At 44.8% G+C, this 18,229-nt stretch overlaps 1 protein-coding gene across 2 annotated transcripts in view; it reads right to left on the bottom strand.

The window, feature by feature from the left end:
* LOC126523678 (BTB/POZ domain-containing protein 6-like) overlaps positions 1 to 18,229 on the bottom strand; it is a 53,395-nt gene that overhangs the window by 31,540 nt on the left and 3,626 nt on the right. The window contains exons 2-4 of one of the 2 annotated variants that reach the window (XM_055066838.2): positions 14,365 to 14,441; positions 8,412 to 8,599; positions 2,099 to 2,184 (exon numbers count right to left, since the gene is read on the bottom strand). In XM_055066838.2, coding sequence (XP_054922813.1) covers positions 2,099 to 2,184; positions 8,412 to 8,511 — 186 coding nt within the window. In that variant the 5' untranslated portion in view covers positions 8,512 to 8,599; positions 14,365 to 14,441. The remainder of the gene's footprint in view (positions 1 to 2,098; positions 2,185 to 8,411; positions 8,600 to 14,364; positions 14,442 to 18,229) is intronic. The other variant, XM_050172283.3, reaches the window with a different exon arrangement.

The following is an 18,229-nucleotide window of genomic DNA, read 5'->3' as shown; positions in this document are numbered from 1 at the left end:
CGCATTCGTTTATTGTTTTCTTGATACCCTCGATAATTGGACAGTCGATTAATTCTGACATTTTTGTCAGTCCCGTGAAATCCAAATTAACTGTATGTCTAGAACGTTGGCCAGGCCATCTCAGCATGCCCGCTCTTTGCACATACGGAAGATGAGCTTTAAAATGGGGTGCGCAGCCACAGCTGCGCCAGAAAAAAGGAGACGCACACAAACCTGCCACCCCCTCCACCTTTCTTCTTGCTAGCACAGGAAGATGGCACTCGTCAAGCCACCATCCTTCTCAGCTCACCCTCACCCACTTTCACATACAAGCAAGGACTGCAGCGCATGAAGCACAATAAAATGTTATTGCACTTCGACTTTATACGAAACACAATCCTGCTCCGCTCTTGGTCCAAGAGGCACATTTGCAAGCAGCCGCTTGTAATTCAACCATTTAGCTATTTGCGCCCGTGGAAGTTTATTTTTATTGCTTCGGTATTCCTTCGTGGCAGTACCGAAATTTTGTTCTATTGAAGTCGTGTATACAGACACTTTATGTTATATTTAGGTTCTAAATACATGGTGTTCTATGGACAAGAAGCCATAAAAGGTTAAATACTTCGTTATATCAAGGTTTAACTGTATTTTGAAGACTTAATTATGTTTAGCACCGTTTGCACCCTATATGTGAATCAGTTCGTGCCAAAACAGTAACCATTATTATTTTTCGGTTTTGACTTGATTCGGGTTCAGGCACATTCTAAGAATATTGGTTCGGGTTGAGTTCTGGCTAGAACTGGGTTATGCAAGTTAAAACTTAATGAGAAAACATTGCAGTTCTATTTATTTCTATGGCTGGTAAAACCAATTGCACATCACCGCTGTCAACGCACTAACATCACAAACTACGGGAGGTCGTTATATATTAGGCTCTGTGGACAATGGGTTAAGAATTTGGCGCAACTCTGTGTTAGCTGCTAGTAAGCTCTAAGCAGGTACATATTAACCCTTTGACGGTCAATGACTTAAATATACAGTGCCACGAACAAGTCCGAAAATGGTCAATGCCGTATATTTACGGCGCCATCTGTACATTTAAAAAGCGCGCCAATTTCCTAACTTTTTCTTTTCTGTCATGTGCTGCCACTATGTGGGGATACCGGGAATTTCTTTCACGCGCCTCCCTCTCTTGGTTTTCGTTGCATGGTTTGTTTTAGCGCTAGCGTGCTCCCACGTGTCTATATACTACTGCTCATGCATTGGCGCGCTGGCGGCCATTTGGATTTTGTTTCGCAGGTGGTTTTGGCTTTTTGCGCTTGCGAAACATGGCTGTCTCCTTCCTAATCGCTCCAAGGGCGACCGCTTCTTTATCGCTCGTTCAGTGCTCACAGGAAGGATGCCGCCGTACATGCGTTTCCGTTTCTTTTTTTAAGACTCGCGAAAACTAATTACCCTAGCTGGTTGGCGATAAGATGAAGATTAGCAGAAGTTTGTCACACGTGTTGCTTTTTTTGAGGGGCACACTACCAAACAGTTTTCTTGAGTGCGCGCACCTACGCAGTTTGATTACGCTATGGACGTACGTATTAGTGTAAGAGCAGGAACATTTGGCAATTGCGAAATATTCTTGTGTGCGGATTTTCAAAGCGTTGAACTATGTGCATACAGATGCATCAAATTTTTAATTCTGATAAGTTTATTTCCTTTTTTATTGTTGTGATTCATGAATGAAGAGTGCACATATATCAACGCAAAAGATTTTTTTCTCACTTTACGGTCACCCTAGAAAAATTACGGTAAATTTTTTTCGAGATAAGTCCCTAAGAAGAATTGGAATCTTCAACAAAAAAAATCGACCCTGGGCAGTCGCATATGGTGAAAAAAATAGACCCTCAAAGGGTTAACAAGCTTTTACTAGACGACGCACACACACAGCACAGCCACACTGCATTTTTGTTTTGCATTTCTTCTTAGTTTTTTGTGTGTATCACTGCAGCAAAAGTTTTCAGCCACGAAACAAATGCCCTGATAGCAAGCTTTGTATCATTGCTTTAAATTATTCATGTCACCATCGGCATCTGAGCAAGGCAAGAAATTTATCTCGTATGTGTTTTACCAGTTGCGGCGCAGGTGGCTTCGGCTTTGGGGTGGCTTCTGTAGGTGGTGCATTGAACTTGAAAGGTGCTTTTGGGTCTGCCTGCACTAGATGAGAAAAAAGCAGGCTCAGAAAAAAAGAAAAAGGCAATCAACTAAAATTTGCTAAACATTGCATACTCAACAGATGCTTCTGAATAGCAGCCCAGACGATCGGAGAGGGGGTCAAGTGCGGAGGGCAGCCGCCTACTACAGATAGTCATGATGTATAGGGTTTAATGGTGCAAGGATCAGCTCTTGCCAAAGAGCATCAAGTAGTTGATTATGGGTTTTCAATGTGCAGTGAAATTGCACTGATATGTTCCTCAGTGTTGTGTTTTCCCAGCCGCTACGTCGCATTATTGCAATGTCCACCTAAGTCCTCTCGACTCCCATGTATTATGTTCTTATTTGATACGTTGTCCCTCTGTAATGTTCCCACATCTTAGCAGTGCAGACACCAATTATCTCTCACACATTGCTACGAAACACGATAAACACATTCGTTTCGACAGGCGACCAAAGTCGTACAAGCATACTGGTAGCAAACGAGCACTGAGCGACTTATGGCATGAAGCACCCAAAGTGTGCATCAATTAAAACCTACTGGGAAACGTGCACACGTAGGCAAGAAGCAGGCTGGAGATAAGTCGGTGGGGGAATATGGCATAGGTTCTAGGAATAGCAGGGGAGAGTTATCAGTAGAGCTTACAGAACGGAATAATATGCAGATAATGAATACCTTCTTCTGCAAGCAGGATAGCCAAAAGTGGACGTGGAGGAGCCCGAATGGCGAGACTAGAAATGAAATAGATCTCATACTCTGTGCTAACCTGGCATCATACAAGATGTGGACGTGCCCGGAAAAGTGCGCTGCAGTGACCATAGGATGGTAAGAACTCGAATTGGCATAGACTTGAGGAGAGAACGTAAGAAACTGGTACATAAGAAGCCGATCAATGAGTTAGTGGTAAGAGCGTGAGTTAGCGGTATCAGCGTGCCTGAGAATGCATGCGAAGTCCAAGCTTTCCGCTGAAGCACTCTGCCAAACAACGGCACTTTGTTGGCACGCTGTTCACAAAACCATGCGAACACCACCTTGTCTACATCTGAAAATGCCGCAGCGCTCACCGTTTCGTTTTTCGCACTCACACCATTTTCGAGTGCGCCGAGAATGGAGGCTTTGTTTTTCAGAATCGTAGATATCGAACTGCACGCAATTCCAAATTCTTCGGTGATATCCACTTTCTTTCTGCCCTTTTCAGCTTGGGCAATAATTGCAGCCTTATCCTGCAGTGTCATAAATTTCCTCTTTTTGGCTGGAGGCGGCATTTTAGCAGGCTGGCAAAGCAAATGGTCCGATTGGCAAACACACAGTTGACGCACTCTAGCACCGACGACACTGAGCATTTGACCGTGTGCGGTGGTGCACAAAGCCCACTGATAAAGCGTCATCCGGGTTATCCGAGCCTTCACGTGTAGTAGATGTCGATTTGGCTGCCATGCACCCAGGAGTTTCACTCCGCATTTAGCACACGCTGTGACGGCACACAGGATAAAATAAAATGTGCTCACTGCGAGGTCGCCTACGGTTCTTGTCTTTTTTTTTATTTGTATAATTTAAATACTAATAAGTGCATTTTTGGCCCGGACACTGCGCAGTCACCCGTTGTGATGGGGATGGGCGAACGACCACCATCTTCATCATCACTGTCGCCTGTCACGAGGTGTCACGAGGCTCTTTTTCTATTGTAAACAATAATGACGGCAGTCTCAGAAGTGTGCTGTGGCAGTAGTTCATGCAATTTAAGCACACAACGAATGCATTTGAGCAGTTTCCGGACACAATTAGTGTTATGTTAGTAGATTATTTGTGGACTGTCGTTTCAGAAAATTTCGATAATGAGGGAGTGCTGTAGAAAAAAGTTTCGTTGTCGAGAGATAGGAAATGCATTGACTCTTATGGGTGTTCGCCGGGGATCCGAAAATATTTCGTTGTGGCGCGAATTTCGTTGCCACGGGATTTCATTACTGCGGGTTTCGACTGTATAGACGTTGTTCTTGCCAACGTTACATAGCTCGTGTGTGCACTCTCTAACGCTACGTTCGACTACATATGCGCCTTAACTAAGCAATTTTGTTCTCCAACTTTCGTTAGTTCGAATATTGTATAATTCTAACTTTTGTAGCATCCCCCCGGGATAATGAGGGAGTGCTGAAGAAAAAAGTTTCGTTGTCGAGAGATAGGAAATGCATTGACTCTTATGGGTGTTCGCCGGGGATCTGAAAATATTTCGCTGTGGCGCGAATTTCGTTGCCACGGGATTTCATTACCACGGGTTTCGACTGTATAGACGTTGTTCTTGCCAACGTTACATAGCTCGTGTGTGCACTCTCTAACACTACGTTCGACTACATATGCGCCTTAACTAAGTGATTTTGTTCTCCGACTTTCATTAGTTCGAATATTGTATAATTCTAACTTTCGTAGCATCCCCGCGGAATTTGAATTGACGAGCTTTCACTGTATATTATCTAGCCTTATAATTTAACTATCGCGAGACTGTATAAGGCACACCTGAGCGTTAATGCCTATTATTCAGCCATGCTTTTGCTATGTGGATAGTTCTGCCTTCCTATGCCTTTTCTCTTCAATTGCAGCTTGAACAGTAAACAACATACTAGGTGTCTCTATGAAGACTAACCTCCTTATTCAGAAATGCAACTTAACATGAAGCTCATGCTTGACTTGATATAAATGACGCGTGGTGCGAACGCACCGAAGACGCTTATTGCGTTTCTTTTGGTGCATTGACGACAGGCGTCATTTAAATCAAGTCAAGCATGGTCTTCAAATTAAGATGCATTTCTGAATACGGGGGTAAGTCATTAAAAAAGAAAAGCCATTTCGAAATAAAAGGACAGATGCTTCGGATACATGCCGTCAGCGGCGGCGGCTGTGGTGTGATGGGTGATATGTGGTAATTAGTTGTTAATTAACAGAAAATCATTAACTTAAGATTTTGATTTCAGCAGACTCACCACACTTGGGAAATAGAAGGGAGTCTTCTGAACAAGGCATGTAAAAACTTTTGGATTTGAGAAAATGCAATTACCCGCTGAACTGCAGCACGACAAATTTTAGCTTTCAGAGCACACAACACCAAAACCCAAAGCTTGCGCACAGCCCTCAAGGTGGACAGCCGTGGCTCTGCACTGTAGCAGCGTGCCGACTGCCAGGCGCTCGGCGATGCAAGCAGCTACCCTGCACAGAGCCCCTGCGCCTGGCTGCTTCATCACTTTTAAGCAGCAGCATGCTTTTACGCACAGGCCTTTGCCCCATGTGTTCATGGCACTGCAGCAATACTGCAATGGAACACCAGTTTTCTGCTGCTTACTGTGATTCTACTGGTGACAATGTGAGAGCAAAAGTGCCAACTTCACCTACCTCCCGAACATGTGCGGGTTGTTCTGTGCTTATTGTTGCTGCTGGAATTTGCAAGGTTCTCTCCTATGGGGGAGCACTTTAAATAAAAACACTAAACCAGTTTATACAGATAAAGCCTTCTTTCAAAGCTATATATTCGTTGATGTCGCAGTGAAAAGGGCGATTAAGGTGAAAAAATCTATGTTCTGAATTTCACGCAGAAACTCAAGTGCCTGTATGTCAGTATGATGCCACAGATTTCCAAGTATATATACCGTATTTACTCGCATAATGATCGCACTCGCGTAATGATCGCACCCCTGAATTTTGTCGTCAAAATTCGATTTTTTTTATTTCCCGTGTAATGATCGCACCCTGAACTTGCCGCAGCGATATGTCGTGTGCCAAGTTTAGCTAATAATGATCGCACTTACTATCTGTCAAATGCTACGCGAACGACTCGTCTGCACGCACCAAACATTCTTAAGTAGATGCCTCATTTCATTACTTTCATCACTTTCCGCACTTATATGGCTAAAGGACGTACAACCAAACTTGCCTTTATAATGGGTAGGCTTTATAATGGTTGTGGTTAACAAAAACAAAAAACGCTCCTTTCGATTTTTTTCATCTGCACTCGTGAGCACGCAACAAATCGCGCGCGGCAATCATAGTAGCCACGTTTACACTGATACGTTAAAAGTGTACCCTATTCATACGCCGACGCTTTTAACACAGCTAAGATATTCGCCTACCCTTAGCGGAAACGTGCCGTGTTAGGATAGTAGTGAAGACAGATGCCGCAGTTTCCGCAGCACGCCGGCCATGTGTTTCTATGTCACTGGCAGCTAAGCATGCCCATCTCTGTTTCTGTCCCCTCAAAGTGGACATGGCTACGTTATTGCCGCAAACTTGCCAATATTAACGATATTATTCATCACTGATACGGAAGAAACTGTTTCAATGCACGTAATGTACTCACGAGAAAAAAAAACGATCGCGTTCGGCTTGCTTTGCCGGCCGCCATTTTTGTTTTGGTGTCCAGCACCCGCATCCCGCAGCAAACGCAGGACGAAAAAAATTTTTTTTTCCTCGCGGGAAATTTAATCCGCGTAATGATCGCACCCCTGAATTTGTGTCAATTTTTCTGACAAAAAAGTGCGATCATTATGCGAGTAAATACGGTATATATTTTTTTTATATTTTGGCCGTTGTGGGTCAGAAAGTTTCTCGAAACCGAATAAGTGCAGCCTACTGTTCTTCCAATTACGTTGTGTGTCCACCTTTGCTGATGAAGAATCAACTCCAGCAGACTGGGGTCAAAAATCCATGGTGCCGTGGCCAGCTGGTGCGGGAACACCAAGGCCTCGTCCCCACCCATCTTTCTGCTTTGTGCCTTTTCTGGCTTCGTCACGGTGAGAGCAGCTTATCTGCTATCGCACTAGGGTAATTTGCTAACACAGCTCAAATAACTTTTCTCCTTAGTGCCCTATTTACAAGCAAAGCACTCAGAAGGCAGCAAGCTAAACCTCCAAATCCAGGGCAATAATATAGCAGCAGAAGTCTAGACCCGTTCAATTAGACTGGGCTCCCTCTCCACAACATCCCAAACACCAACACAACCAATAAAAATGAAAATAAAAATTACTCGCCTTTTATTTATGGCCATAGTACATTCTTACATTCTTAAGGAAAAATTTACTAGAGTAATATACGTTACGGGGATATTGGGAGTATAGAAATACTGTATTTACAATATATTTACAAGCAGAGCCAGTGTAGTTAAACATGGCTAACCAGTTACAACACGCAGAAGCCAGCGTCTCGCGATCTTCTTCCTTCCTCTTCTTTTATCCTCACGTAACAATATTATTCAAAATAGCTATCATTTGTAACGTTCTCAATGACCTATCCACAGTTGGCACTCACTCCAGCGCATCAAGGATGGTACTATGGGCTTTGCACCTAACACTTTAATCAGCATTTTGAGGAATTAAACTAAGTCTAGCAAATATGGCATATTGGGCTCCATGGAGTTCAGAAGCATTAGTGCAGAGGATTTTATCTAAATACGTGAGAATTAAGAAATAATTTTTCTCGGCAACCGCAGCACTGAATTTGACGAGGTTTGTTTCATTTAAAATGAAAGGTTAAAATCTAGTGGCTGCAGGAAGCAGACTTTTTAGTTGGGCTTTTATAAAATTGTAGAAAATTTAAAACAAAGTTATTAAGGTGACCACTCGGCAACCTGGTAATAAAAAAGGATGTCACAATTTTGCAACGTGCCCCTATTAAGAAATTTAGAGCAGGTGAAATGATGTTCAACACCTACACTACTCTCATATATACCCCAAGTTTGTGAGCAAGGCTTTTGCAGGACCCTTGTAAGGGTTAAGAATTTTATGTATCAATTACATCTACCACACTTGTATCTTCAGATGTTTAAACAGATGCAGATTAGAGAACTGCAATATCCATTTCTTTCTTTACTTCTTTTTTGCAGAGGCACGGATTTGTAAACCTTATGCTTCACTTTTTTTACCTCTAGGCCCTAAATGAAATTTCTGCTTTCTATTGTCGTTAGAATTAAACGTTCTCTAAAATGCAAAACATTTTTTACAAATCTGTCCAGCTGTTTAGCTCATCTAATCCTGCTAAAATTCCCAGTGGGGATTGCAGTATTGATAAAAAAAAATAAAGCATTCCTGTGCTTTACATGTACTTGAACAGGAAGCATTGGAGTTGTTCTCAAGCTACATTAAGTGACAAAATTGATGTTAACAGCATGTGACTGTAGGCACCTGACAACAAGATGCAGTACTACAAATGCTGCAGGCAATAAATTTATGCTTGAATCTGGAGGTCTTACCTGTGGGTGCAAACTGAAAGCCTGTGGTGGTCCCCTGCGAGTTCAGCACAGGAGGAGCCCTCGAGAGGAACGAAGCAAACGCTGGCGCTGGCTGCGACATTTTACAAGTGTGTCGCAAGGATGGCCGAGACGCAACTTTTACGCGCAATGCCACGGCTGCAGTTGCCCTCAGAGGCTGTTTTGTGGCTCTGCAAGGAGCGGGACAGAGTTACAGAAAGAGTGCCAAGGGAAGGGAAGCGCTGTCAAGGCGGCAGAGCACTAGTATAGACCAGGATACAAATCAAGATATTTTCCTGGAAAAAAAAAAAAGCAAGCTTAAATCACCCCTCATCTTACAGACCCTTTTCATGGAGCAGTTCGTTCTAAAGAAAGAAGATGGCGCTTTCGGCGGGGCGCTGCATATTGCTCAGTGAAAGTGCACAAATACAAAACTATTTCCGCTTCTGCCCTGCTTCTGTACGATCATCATCATCAGCCTATTTTATGTCCACTGCAGGATGAAGGCCTCTCCCTGCGATCTGCATTTACCCCTGTCCTGTGCCAACAGATTCCAACTAGCACCCGCAAATTTCCTAATTTCGTCGCAGCACCTAGTCTTCCGCCGTTCTCTACTGTGCTTCCCTACTTTGGGTACGTATTCTGCCACCCTAATGGTCCAACGGTTATCTAATCTGCGCATTACATGACCTGCCTAGCGCCATTTTTTTCTCTTAATGTATATTAGAATATTGTCTATACCAGTTTGCACTCTGATCCAAACCACTCTCTTCCTGTCTCTTAAAGTTATGCCTAGCATTCTTCATTCCATCGCTCTTTGCGTGGTCCTTAACTTGTTCTCAAGCTTCTTTGTCAGTCTCCAAGTCTCTGCCCCATATGTCAGCACCGGCAAAATGCACTGATTGTATAACTTCCTTTTCAATGATAACGGTAAGCTTCCAGTCAGGAGCTTACGATGTCTGCCGTATGCGATCGAACCCATTTTTATTCTGTGAATTTCCTTCTCATGGTCAAGGTTCCCTGCAATTAGTTGACCTAGGTAAACATACTCCTTCACAGACTCTAGAAGCTGACTTGCGATCCTGAACTCTTGTTCCCTTGCCTGGTTATTTATCATTATCTTTGTCTTCTGCATATTAATCTTCAACCCCACTCTCACACTCTCTCTGTTAAGGTCCTCTATCATTTGTTGTAACTCGTCCACAGTGTTGCTGAATAGAACAATGTCATCGACAAACCAAAGGTTGCCGAGGTATTCACCATCGATCCTTACTCCTAAACCTTCCCAGGTTAAAAGCTTGAATACTTCTTCTAAGCATGCAGTGAATAGCATTGGAGAGATTGTGTCTCCTTTTCTGACCCCTTTCTTTATAGGTATCTTAATTTTTTTGTGTAGAATTAGGGTGGCTGTGGAATCTCTGTAGATATTTTCCAGGGCATTTACGTAAGCTGTCTGTATTCCTTGATTACGCAATGCCTTTATGACTGCTAGTATCTCTACTGAATCAAATGCTCATTTGTAATCTATGAAAGCCATATAGAGAGGCTTATTGTACTCTGCGGATTTATCGATTACCTGGTTGATGACATGGATGTGATCCATTGTAGAGTATCCCTTCCTGAAGCCAACCTGCTCTCTTGGTTGACTAAAGTCCAGTGTTTCCCTTACTCTATTGGAGATTATTTTGGTAAATATTTTATATAATACTGGGAGTAAGCCAATGGGCCTATAATTTTTCAGTTTTGTAACGTCTGCCTTTTTGTGGATTCGTATAAAGTTTACATTCTTCCAGTTTTCAGGTACCCTTGCAGTCGATAGACACTTCATATAGAGAGCTGCCAGCTTTTCTAGCATTATGTCTCCTCCATCTTTGATTAAATCGACCGTTATTCCATCTTCTCCGGACGCTTTTCCCCGTTTCACGTCTTGCAAGGCGCTTCCGACCTAATCTCTAGTTATAGGAGGAGTTTCTGTATCCTGTTCATTATTGTTTTGAATAGAGTACTCCGGAGTCCTCTGGTTACTGTACAGGTCAGTATAGAATTCTTCCGCTGCTTTTATTATACCTTCGAGATTGCTTATATTACCCTGCTTACATGTCAGTGCATACATCTTGGTTTCTCCTATGCAAAGTTTCCTTCTCGCTGATTTCAGGTTGCATCCATTTTTTACAGCTTTTTAATCTTTCTCACGTTATAATTTCAAATATCACTTATCTTTGCCTCGTAGGTTAGTTTTGACAGTTCTGCGATTTCTATCCTATCTCTTGAGTTGCACACTTTCATTATTTGTCATTTCTTAATTAGGTCCTTTGTTACTTGGGAGAGCTTGCCTAGTAGTCGGCTTGAATGAATTGAATTATGGGGTTTTACGTGCCAAAACCACTCTCTGATTATGAGGCACGCTGTAGTGGGGGAATTTTGACTACCTGGGGTTCTTCAACGTACACCCAAATCTAAGTACACGGGTGTTTTCGCATTTCGCTCCCATCGAAATGCGGCCACCGTGGCCGGGATTCGATTCCGCGACCTCGTGCTTAGCAGCCCAACAGTATAGTCACTAAGCAACCATAGCAGGTACTGGTTGGCTTGGTGCCTTGCCTCCCACTTCAATTGCTGCCTCTGCAGCCAGCCTCATCTCTCTGTTCAGAGGCTGCATATTTGTCTGCAGGTACCACCCTGAATTTGTCTGCATTTACCCTCACTACCTCTATGTTGACATGTTTTTTTCTTGACCAATTTTACTCTTTCTCTGTTCAAATTGAGGTGAATCCTAGCCCTCACTAACCTGATCAGCAGTTGGAAATGCAACTGGGTTTTCGCCAACGCACTGCGCTCTATTCATGCTACAAAATGTGGAGCGGTGGAGCGAAGACGTGTGCTGTAGACGGCTCAAAAGATAGTGACTGGCATATTAAGGAATGGACGGAATCTGTGTGTCCAAGTTTATGAACCAAGGGCCGCCAGTGTTGCTGGCTCTTCGCAATGCATGGCTTCAGCCTCGAGCAAAAAAAAAAAATCACTCATCAGCCAGCATTGTATCGCTAAGCTCCAAGGAAAGCGCTTCAACCCCAGAAGGTCAGCAAGAGCAAGATACAAATTGACAAAGGGAGTAACGCCACTTCCTGGCATAGTAAGTTTATCACATCATTATCTACACACATCCACCCCAACTCGCGCGATAGCTTATGCCCACGCTTTTGCCAATGTATGAATAATAAGAGAACGGGCACAGACTTGAATCAATCTGCCAATGTATGGGCAACGGCGACTACATTGACATCACATGAATGTTTGAAGCTGTACGTTTCGTGACAGTCAACAGAGTAAGCAAGTGACTAGCAATATTATGTGTGCTGCAAGTTATTACAAACTTCAGAACATTTACCTTCCAAGCCCTGTGTGCAGCTAGAACAAATCTATTGCAACTAGGCACAACTGCAAGTGTTTATATGCAGAAAATAAACAATCAGATAGAGACCGCACCAAGAAACTTTACTGAATAAGAAACCTAACAAGCTGCTGCTTCAAAGAACTTGCCAAATCATGACTAAAGAGCAAAACACACTGATCCTGATTTAATTGAGAAGCAGAAAAGGTTCCATAACATGGAATACATGTCTAGTGCCACTTTTAGTGCAAGCATTGTACACTTTGCTCGCGCCACTTGGACAGGGCGTAACGAGCTGAGAGATCACTAACACGTCCTCATAAGACTGTAGTCAAAGCTTTGTGTCGTCCACCTAGTCTATGATGTCTGCCGAAACAAAGGTTTGCTGGGCTAGACCGGCGTAACGCGCGTCCGTTATAAACACAGAGGCAATGGAGGCAGCTGAGGCAAGCAGTGAACACATCACCACGTGATCAAACATGGCACCGCCCACGGGATCCCCATGAAAAATGTCTGTAATGTCAATTCCTGTATTCTGGTGATGCATCTGCCACTACAGAGCCCTTAAGTCGCGAGGGGGGTCCCTGTATCGGGGCTTCGTTCACAATAGTGTGGCAGATCGCGCACTCTGTTTAGTTTGCCTAGTGGTTCCGTGCCAATGTCGTGATGAAGGAGCATGGTTTAAGGCTTCGTACAGCACACTTAGGGAACTTGAAGGGAAAGAAGAAACCTGAACTTCCTCTCGAAACAAAAAAAGCCTGAAGTGGTGCTCTAGGTGCACAACAAACTGAAAAACATGGCATAAAGGTACCTGCTGTTCGTTCTGTGCCACGTAAACTGGCTGGGTTATGCCTACATATTTCTGGGCCACCAAAGAAACCCATTTGTGCAAAGAAACATGCCAGGCCGTATGTCACATGCGCTGTTGGCGTCGTGTATGAAATTCCGTTCACATGTGGAAATGTCTACATCGAACAAACAGGTAAGTGTATCAATAACCGATCGGATCACAGGAACATGAGCGATATGTTAACTATAATGCTTTATTGCATTTATCGGCGCATTGTCAGTCCTGTGCCTCTGAGCCAGTACTATCAAACATTTGAACTCTGAGCAAGAGCAGGAATATGCTTGCAAAAATGATAATGAAAGCCTACTAGATAAAGAAATAAAGACCTGTATAAGTGACACTTCTGTCTTGCTACGCAGCAAAGCTATTTTTAGAAAGTGTTACAATTACTGCACGCTGGCTGAGATGGTGAGACTGTGGCTTTTACGTGCTTTCCTTTATTTCATTTACTTGGGGGACCAACATTCAAGAAGAAAATTGTCCAGTGTGCTGGCATCAATTTATATCAATTCCCAGTTGCTGCGGACAATGTGACCATACTGGCCGCTGTCATGCATGCCAAGATTTTTTTGGAACTATTTTGTCTTATGAAGGCATAGAAATTCGACTCACACAAGGAACCCGACTACAGTGAAGTTGCCACAAAGCATGTCGTGCTAGGCCATGCGAGTTGAATGCCTACTTTCGCATTTTGTAACTGTGATAAAATAGCAATGCTTGAAACACAACTTGAACGAAACTCATTTTATTGCGAAAGCAATACTGCTCGAGGTTGCCGCTCTTGGCCGTCGTCCCGGAGAATCCACCATTGACCTTTAGCGTGACCTATGTGTGACGTCATACCAGCTGTAGAAAAGCGGGGCCCCAACTCGGCTCATCGCGATCATCCCAGCGAATCCTCCACGCGCCGCTGCCGTGGGGGAGGCGCTCGCTCTACGCGACGTCATGCCAGCTGTGGAAAAGCGGCCCCCCAACTCGGCTTGACGCAGTCGTCCCAGCGAATCCTCCACGGTATGACGGATGATGTGTATAAGGTGAAGCTGCAACGATGTGCTACAGCTAAGAAGCGGCAGCGCGCGGAAGAAATGGATGAAGAGCGGGAACAACGTTTAGCTAAACGGCGTGCATATTAAACAGCCAGGCGAATGCGTTCAACATCTCTTGATCTGGGTGCATCTACACGTATCATGCATGCTCTCAATGCTGACGCGACTTTGGCGACACCTGATCGTTCGACAGCAAGCCTTATGGATGCTTTAAATGGCGACGAGACTGCATCTACCCGTTCCATGAGCAGTATGGAACTCTACAACCTGAACAGAAGATTGCTTTCGCAATCCACTAGGCTTAGCCAAGCTAAGCCTCTGCCAATTTTTTGATAATGCAATCCATCTTTAAAGGGCTACTAAAGGCAGATACTAAGTGGGAGTGGACTGTTAAAATACCATTCCACAAGCCTCGCAGAGCTGGTTTCATGCCAAGAAAAGACTTAGTTTAAGAGAAAATTGCATCTGAAGGGTCCACATATCTTTATCGCAATTCAACTCCCCCGGCACCCAACCGGGGAATGGCCAGTGGCGTTGCAAACGCCACCACTGCCCTTTACTGCCGTCAGTGAGTAAAACTGCATTTGACAGACAGCGCTACGGTTTTCTGCGCAAAACGCAAACGCACAGTCGTGAGAAAACAGAGTTAATACAGAGAGTTGGATTCACCATTCCTGCTCTTTGTTAAGGGGTGTGGGCCGTTCGGCAATCCTGCGACGTCACATGGATGTGGCATTCTGTACTACCTGCAGTTTGAGTTTCGGGAGTCAGCAAAGCAGTGCAACACTACGTTATAACAAAACTACTGAAATGCAAAAGCACGAGTGGCGCATGGTAAAGAAAACAATACATTTTGACTGCCTGCGTCGATGTCAAGGGTAACGGCAATAATTTCTTTTTTTCTAAGAATCAAATAGAACTTGTCAAAGAGCATTTACTTTTGCCTTACAATGCAATACAATGATTTTTTTATTACGAGTGGCTGAGTAATAGCGAGAGAATTATAATGAGGAATGCCTTCGTCATCGGGCTAGTACTTGAATGTCCCGGGAGAGTCTCTAATTGTGCCCTGACTTTACCTCAATTTCTGGATTACTAAAGCTGTTTTTGTGATAATATTGACGCCTTAGGTGTTCTAAGAGGCTAATCTATCGCTTTAGCCTAACTTAATGTTATGTGCGTGGTAGCCGTAATAAAAGGCGTTCAGAACATGGAACGAAGTTATTTCAGATGGACTTGAGCGCAGCGTGGTCCGAAGTAATTTCCGGTTGCTCTCTGTCTGCTCCTGTTTTTTGTGTCTCTCCGGGAGTAGCGGTCTGGAGGGTGTTGTTGTCGTGTCGACTTTCGCGGGGCGGGCGCCGTGTTGTCTCGTTACACCTATACCTGGTTTTCTCCGCCAGATCCACTGGCTATGTCGGAAGTGTCGGTTCAGAAGCACCATGTTCCTTTGATAATAGCCACGTTATGTTGAAAGAAGCCTGAGGGCAGCTGTCTTTGGCAGCGTCAGACGGAGGCGAATGTGCTCTTCCTGCTTGGGCCAAGCAATGGCCTGCAGTATTCTAAAATAAAATAAGTAAGCGATGTGGCTAATTGAGGTGTCGGCGGCTAACCGTGCCGTTTAAGTTGACCAGCCATGACCTCAGGCCCATGCGTTTCATCACGATGGCGGGGACCCACGCGGGCTTTCGTTGGAACTGGCGGGCAAGCACTTGCTGTCCTTTCTCGAGTTTCCTGCAGCGCGGAGCATCTTGGATTCCTCGTGCGGCTTTTGAAGGCGGTTCCGGCAGAACAGTTGAGATGTGTGTTCGAAGCTCGTGGGAGAACATGAGCTGTGCGGGGGTCTGGCCTGTCGTATTCTGCACGGTTACGTGCTGCTTGGACAAAAAACGTGCAATGCGCCGCTGTACTGGCCCTGTAAGGTGTCCTGCGAGAGTGCGTTTTAGCTCTCCAATGCAGTGGTCAGCCTGTCCGTTTGTGGCTGGGTGGTACGGAGCAGATGTCACCATTGTGGTGGTGTTGTCACGGTAGAATTTCTCGATTTCTGCCCACACGAATAAACTGATGAAAATGGGTGGCACCATAGACGATAGCCAGTACTTCCCGATCGAGCTGAGAATACTTGCACTCTGAAGGTGATGGCATGCGGGAAGTGAAGGCGATCGCTGCTTCTCTGCCTTGGTCGTCTCTTTGTGAGAGAACTGCACCCACGCTGCAGGGCGACGCATCACACACCAAGAGTAAGGGCAACGTCCCATAGTTGTGCCTGAGCACTGCACTGTCACGGAGCAGCTCCTTCAAGGCTTTAAATGCTTTCTCATGGCGTGGCAACCAATTCCAGGGAATATTTTTCAGCAGTTTGTAAAGGTCGTTGGCCACAGTTGCTCGGTGTTCTAGGAACCGGTCATAGACCGTTACGAGCCCAAGAAAGGATTGCAGCTCCTGCTTGTTGGTTGGAGCATGTGCCTCTGTTATGGCCCGCACCTTATCACTGGTGGGGTGAATGCCTTTGGCATCAATCAGGTGCACCCAACAATCATATCATTCCCTGCACCCAATTTACGGCGCCGAAACCATGCACACAGATTCTGCCACCACAGATTGTTCCCTGTCCCTGTGCTCATGGCTGAACTTGTTTGGCGCCAAGCTGGGGTTTGCTTCATCGAAGAGCTTGGTGGGCTTCCTTGAAAAGGAAGGTGCTTTTGTTACAATCAAACTGGCACTTCAGCTTTGTACATAAATGCTCTGCCAACATAGCGTGCGCTTATCAACTCTGCAGTGGCACAGTGAGTGCAGAGATGGGTCATTGCAAACATAACATGCCTGTTATAAAATGACGGCTACATGCATGAACGTTGTTCAGTGTTTTCATGTCCTTTCTGTTGATCCCTGCGAACCTCTCCGCTTTTAGGACACCCCCTTCGGTCAGTCCTCTGGTTTGTTATGACCTTAAGCAAACCATACATTCCTGCACTTGGTCCCTTTTTATTTGACATGCCTTTGACACTTTGTCCGGCAGCCAATTATTGCACAAATCTCCACCGTCACGGCATCGACAGGGAATGCAACAGTTGCAGATTTCGATCTTATAAAAACGCCAACAGTGTTGTCTACTGTAATGTGCTCAGTAATGGTGGTGTCGTATCCCAGATGGAGGAAGGAAAGCGTAGGAAAGGCTCTGGCCAGCACGGACGTGTTGGAGCAAGTGTGGTGGAAGTCACGTCTTGTTTTTCACAAAGGAGCACCGGGAATGGTTTCTCCAAACATCAACGTTGCCATAGCAACCGTGCTCCTGAAGCTCTCGCTGCTGCTCTCAGCCTCTGAAAAACGAGATAACATTTTTCAGCCAGTGTTTTTCTCACAGCACATTCGGTTTGCGAGGCAAGCTGACTTTGGAGCGTGGTGTATAAGCTTGAAAGTTGTGTTTAGGGTCTATGAGTGTGGGTGTCAGCCAGCAACATAGACACTCAATTAGTCATGGCACAGGTCTTCGTCGTCTTCTTCAACTTGCCACAGAAAAGCACAGGAACGCGTCTGCTCCACTGAAACTGGTACAGAAGTTTCATAGGCTTTGTCCTGACATGCATCGGCTGCACACTTTCGGCAGCTCAAAGCAATGCAATTTAAATGCTCGCGCCTATCTGCTCCAGTGAGCTGATTGGAGCACACACACCAACATGGCTGCTTTTCCGTCTTCAAAAACGTGATGATAGGGCCTCTCCTATTTTCTTTCTTTCCTCCATGTATCCCAGAGCTCTGCAGTGCGACGCGAGTGCAACTTATGTATGTAGCGGCTTTTAGCACAATGTGCATGTTGGCCACTGTTGGCAAATGTGTAGCCAAAGCCATATCCCTATCCAAATGTGACAGGTGGCATTTTTTTAGAGTGCAGCTATGGTATACTGGAATAGGGCACTGTGTCATCCGGGGCCGAAAACTTGACTACCTGCAATGACTACCTGGGGTGCTAGAGCACTCTTGTCTACTGTAGCGCCATCTGTTGCTGTAGCCTGAAGTCATTAATGGCAAGCAGAAAAAGAATGGTGCAACACAAGGCCTCCGGGATCAGAAGTTGTGGTTGTCGCAGAGGTCATGCATGTCTGTGTGGAGCTCGCTGATTGCTTGCTGCGGTTTTTCCATCCACATTCTTCGCACACTGTTTAGGCACACGGCAAGCACTGGGTTTATAAATGTCCTATTTCTTTTTTTTTTTGTGCATCAAATTTCCTGCACAATGATTAGAACTCTGGGCCGCTTCAGATCGGGTACATTGAGAACATTGGCTCCATTGTTGCCCTTTGGAACCCTTTAGCAGAGCGAAATGGTCAAAAGAGGATGGCTGTATTCATCACAGAGCAATATTATTATTTTTTTCTTCGGTGAAACCGGGCAGCCACTTCTTCGGCTGATGCAACATGAAATGAATCCCGTGCAACCCACAAGGCACAGTACAGGTGCTCGTTCTGGCACTTCTCATCCTCGTGTGTCTTGAAATAATTTGATTGCAAAAAGATTCATGCTTACCAAACAGAACAAG

The sequence above is a fragment of the Dermacentor andersoni genome, chromosome 6 (genome assembly GCF_023375885.2).
Source record: "Dermacentor andersoni chromosome 6, qqDerAnde1_hic_scaffold, whole genome shotgun sequence".
Classification (NCBI taxonomy): domain Eukaryota; kingdom Metazoa; phylum Arthropoda; class Arachnida; order Ixodida; family Ixodidae; genus Dermacentor; species Dermacentor andersoni.
Note: the sequence above shows the minus strand (reverse complement) of the source record. Positions and strands in the feature narration are given on the sequence as shown.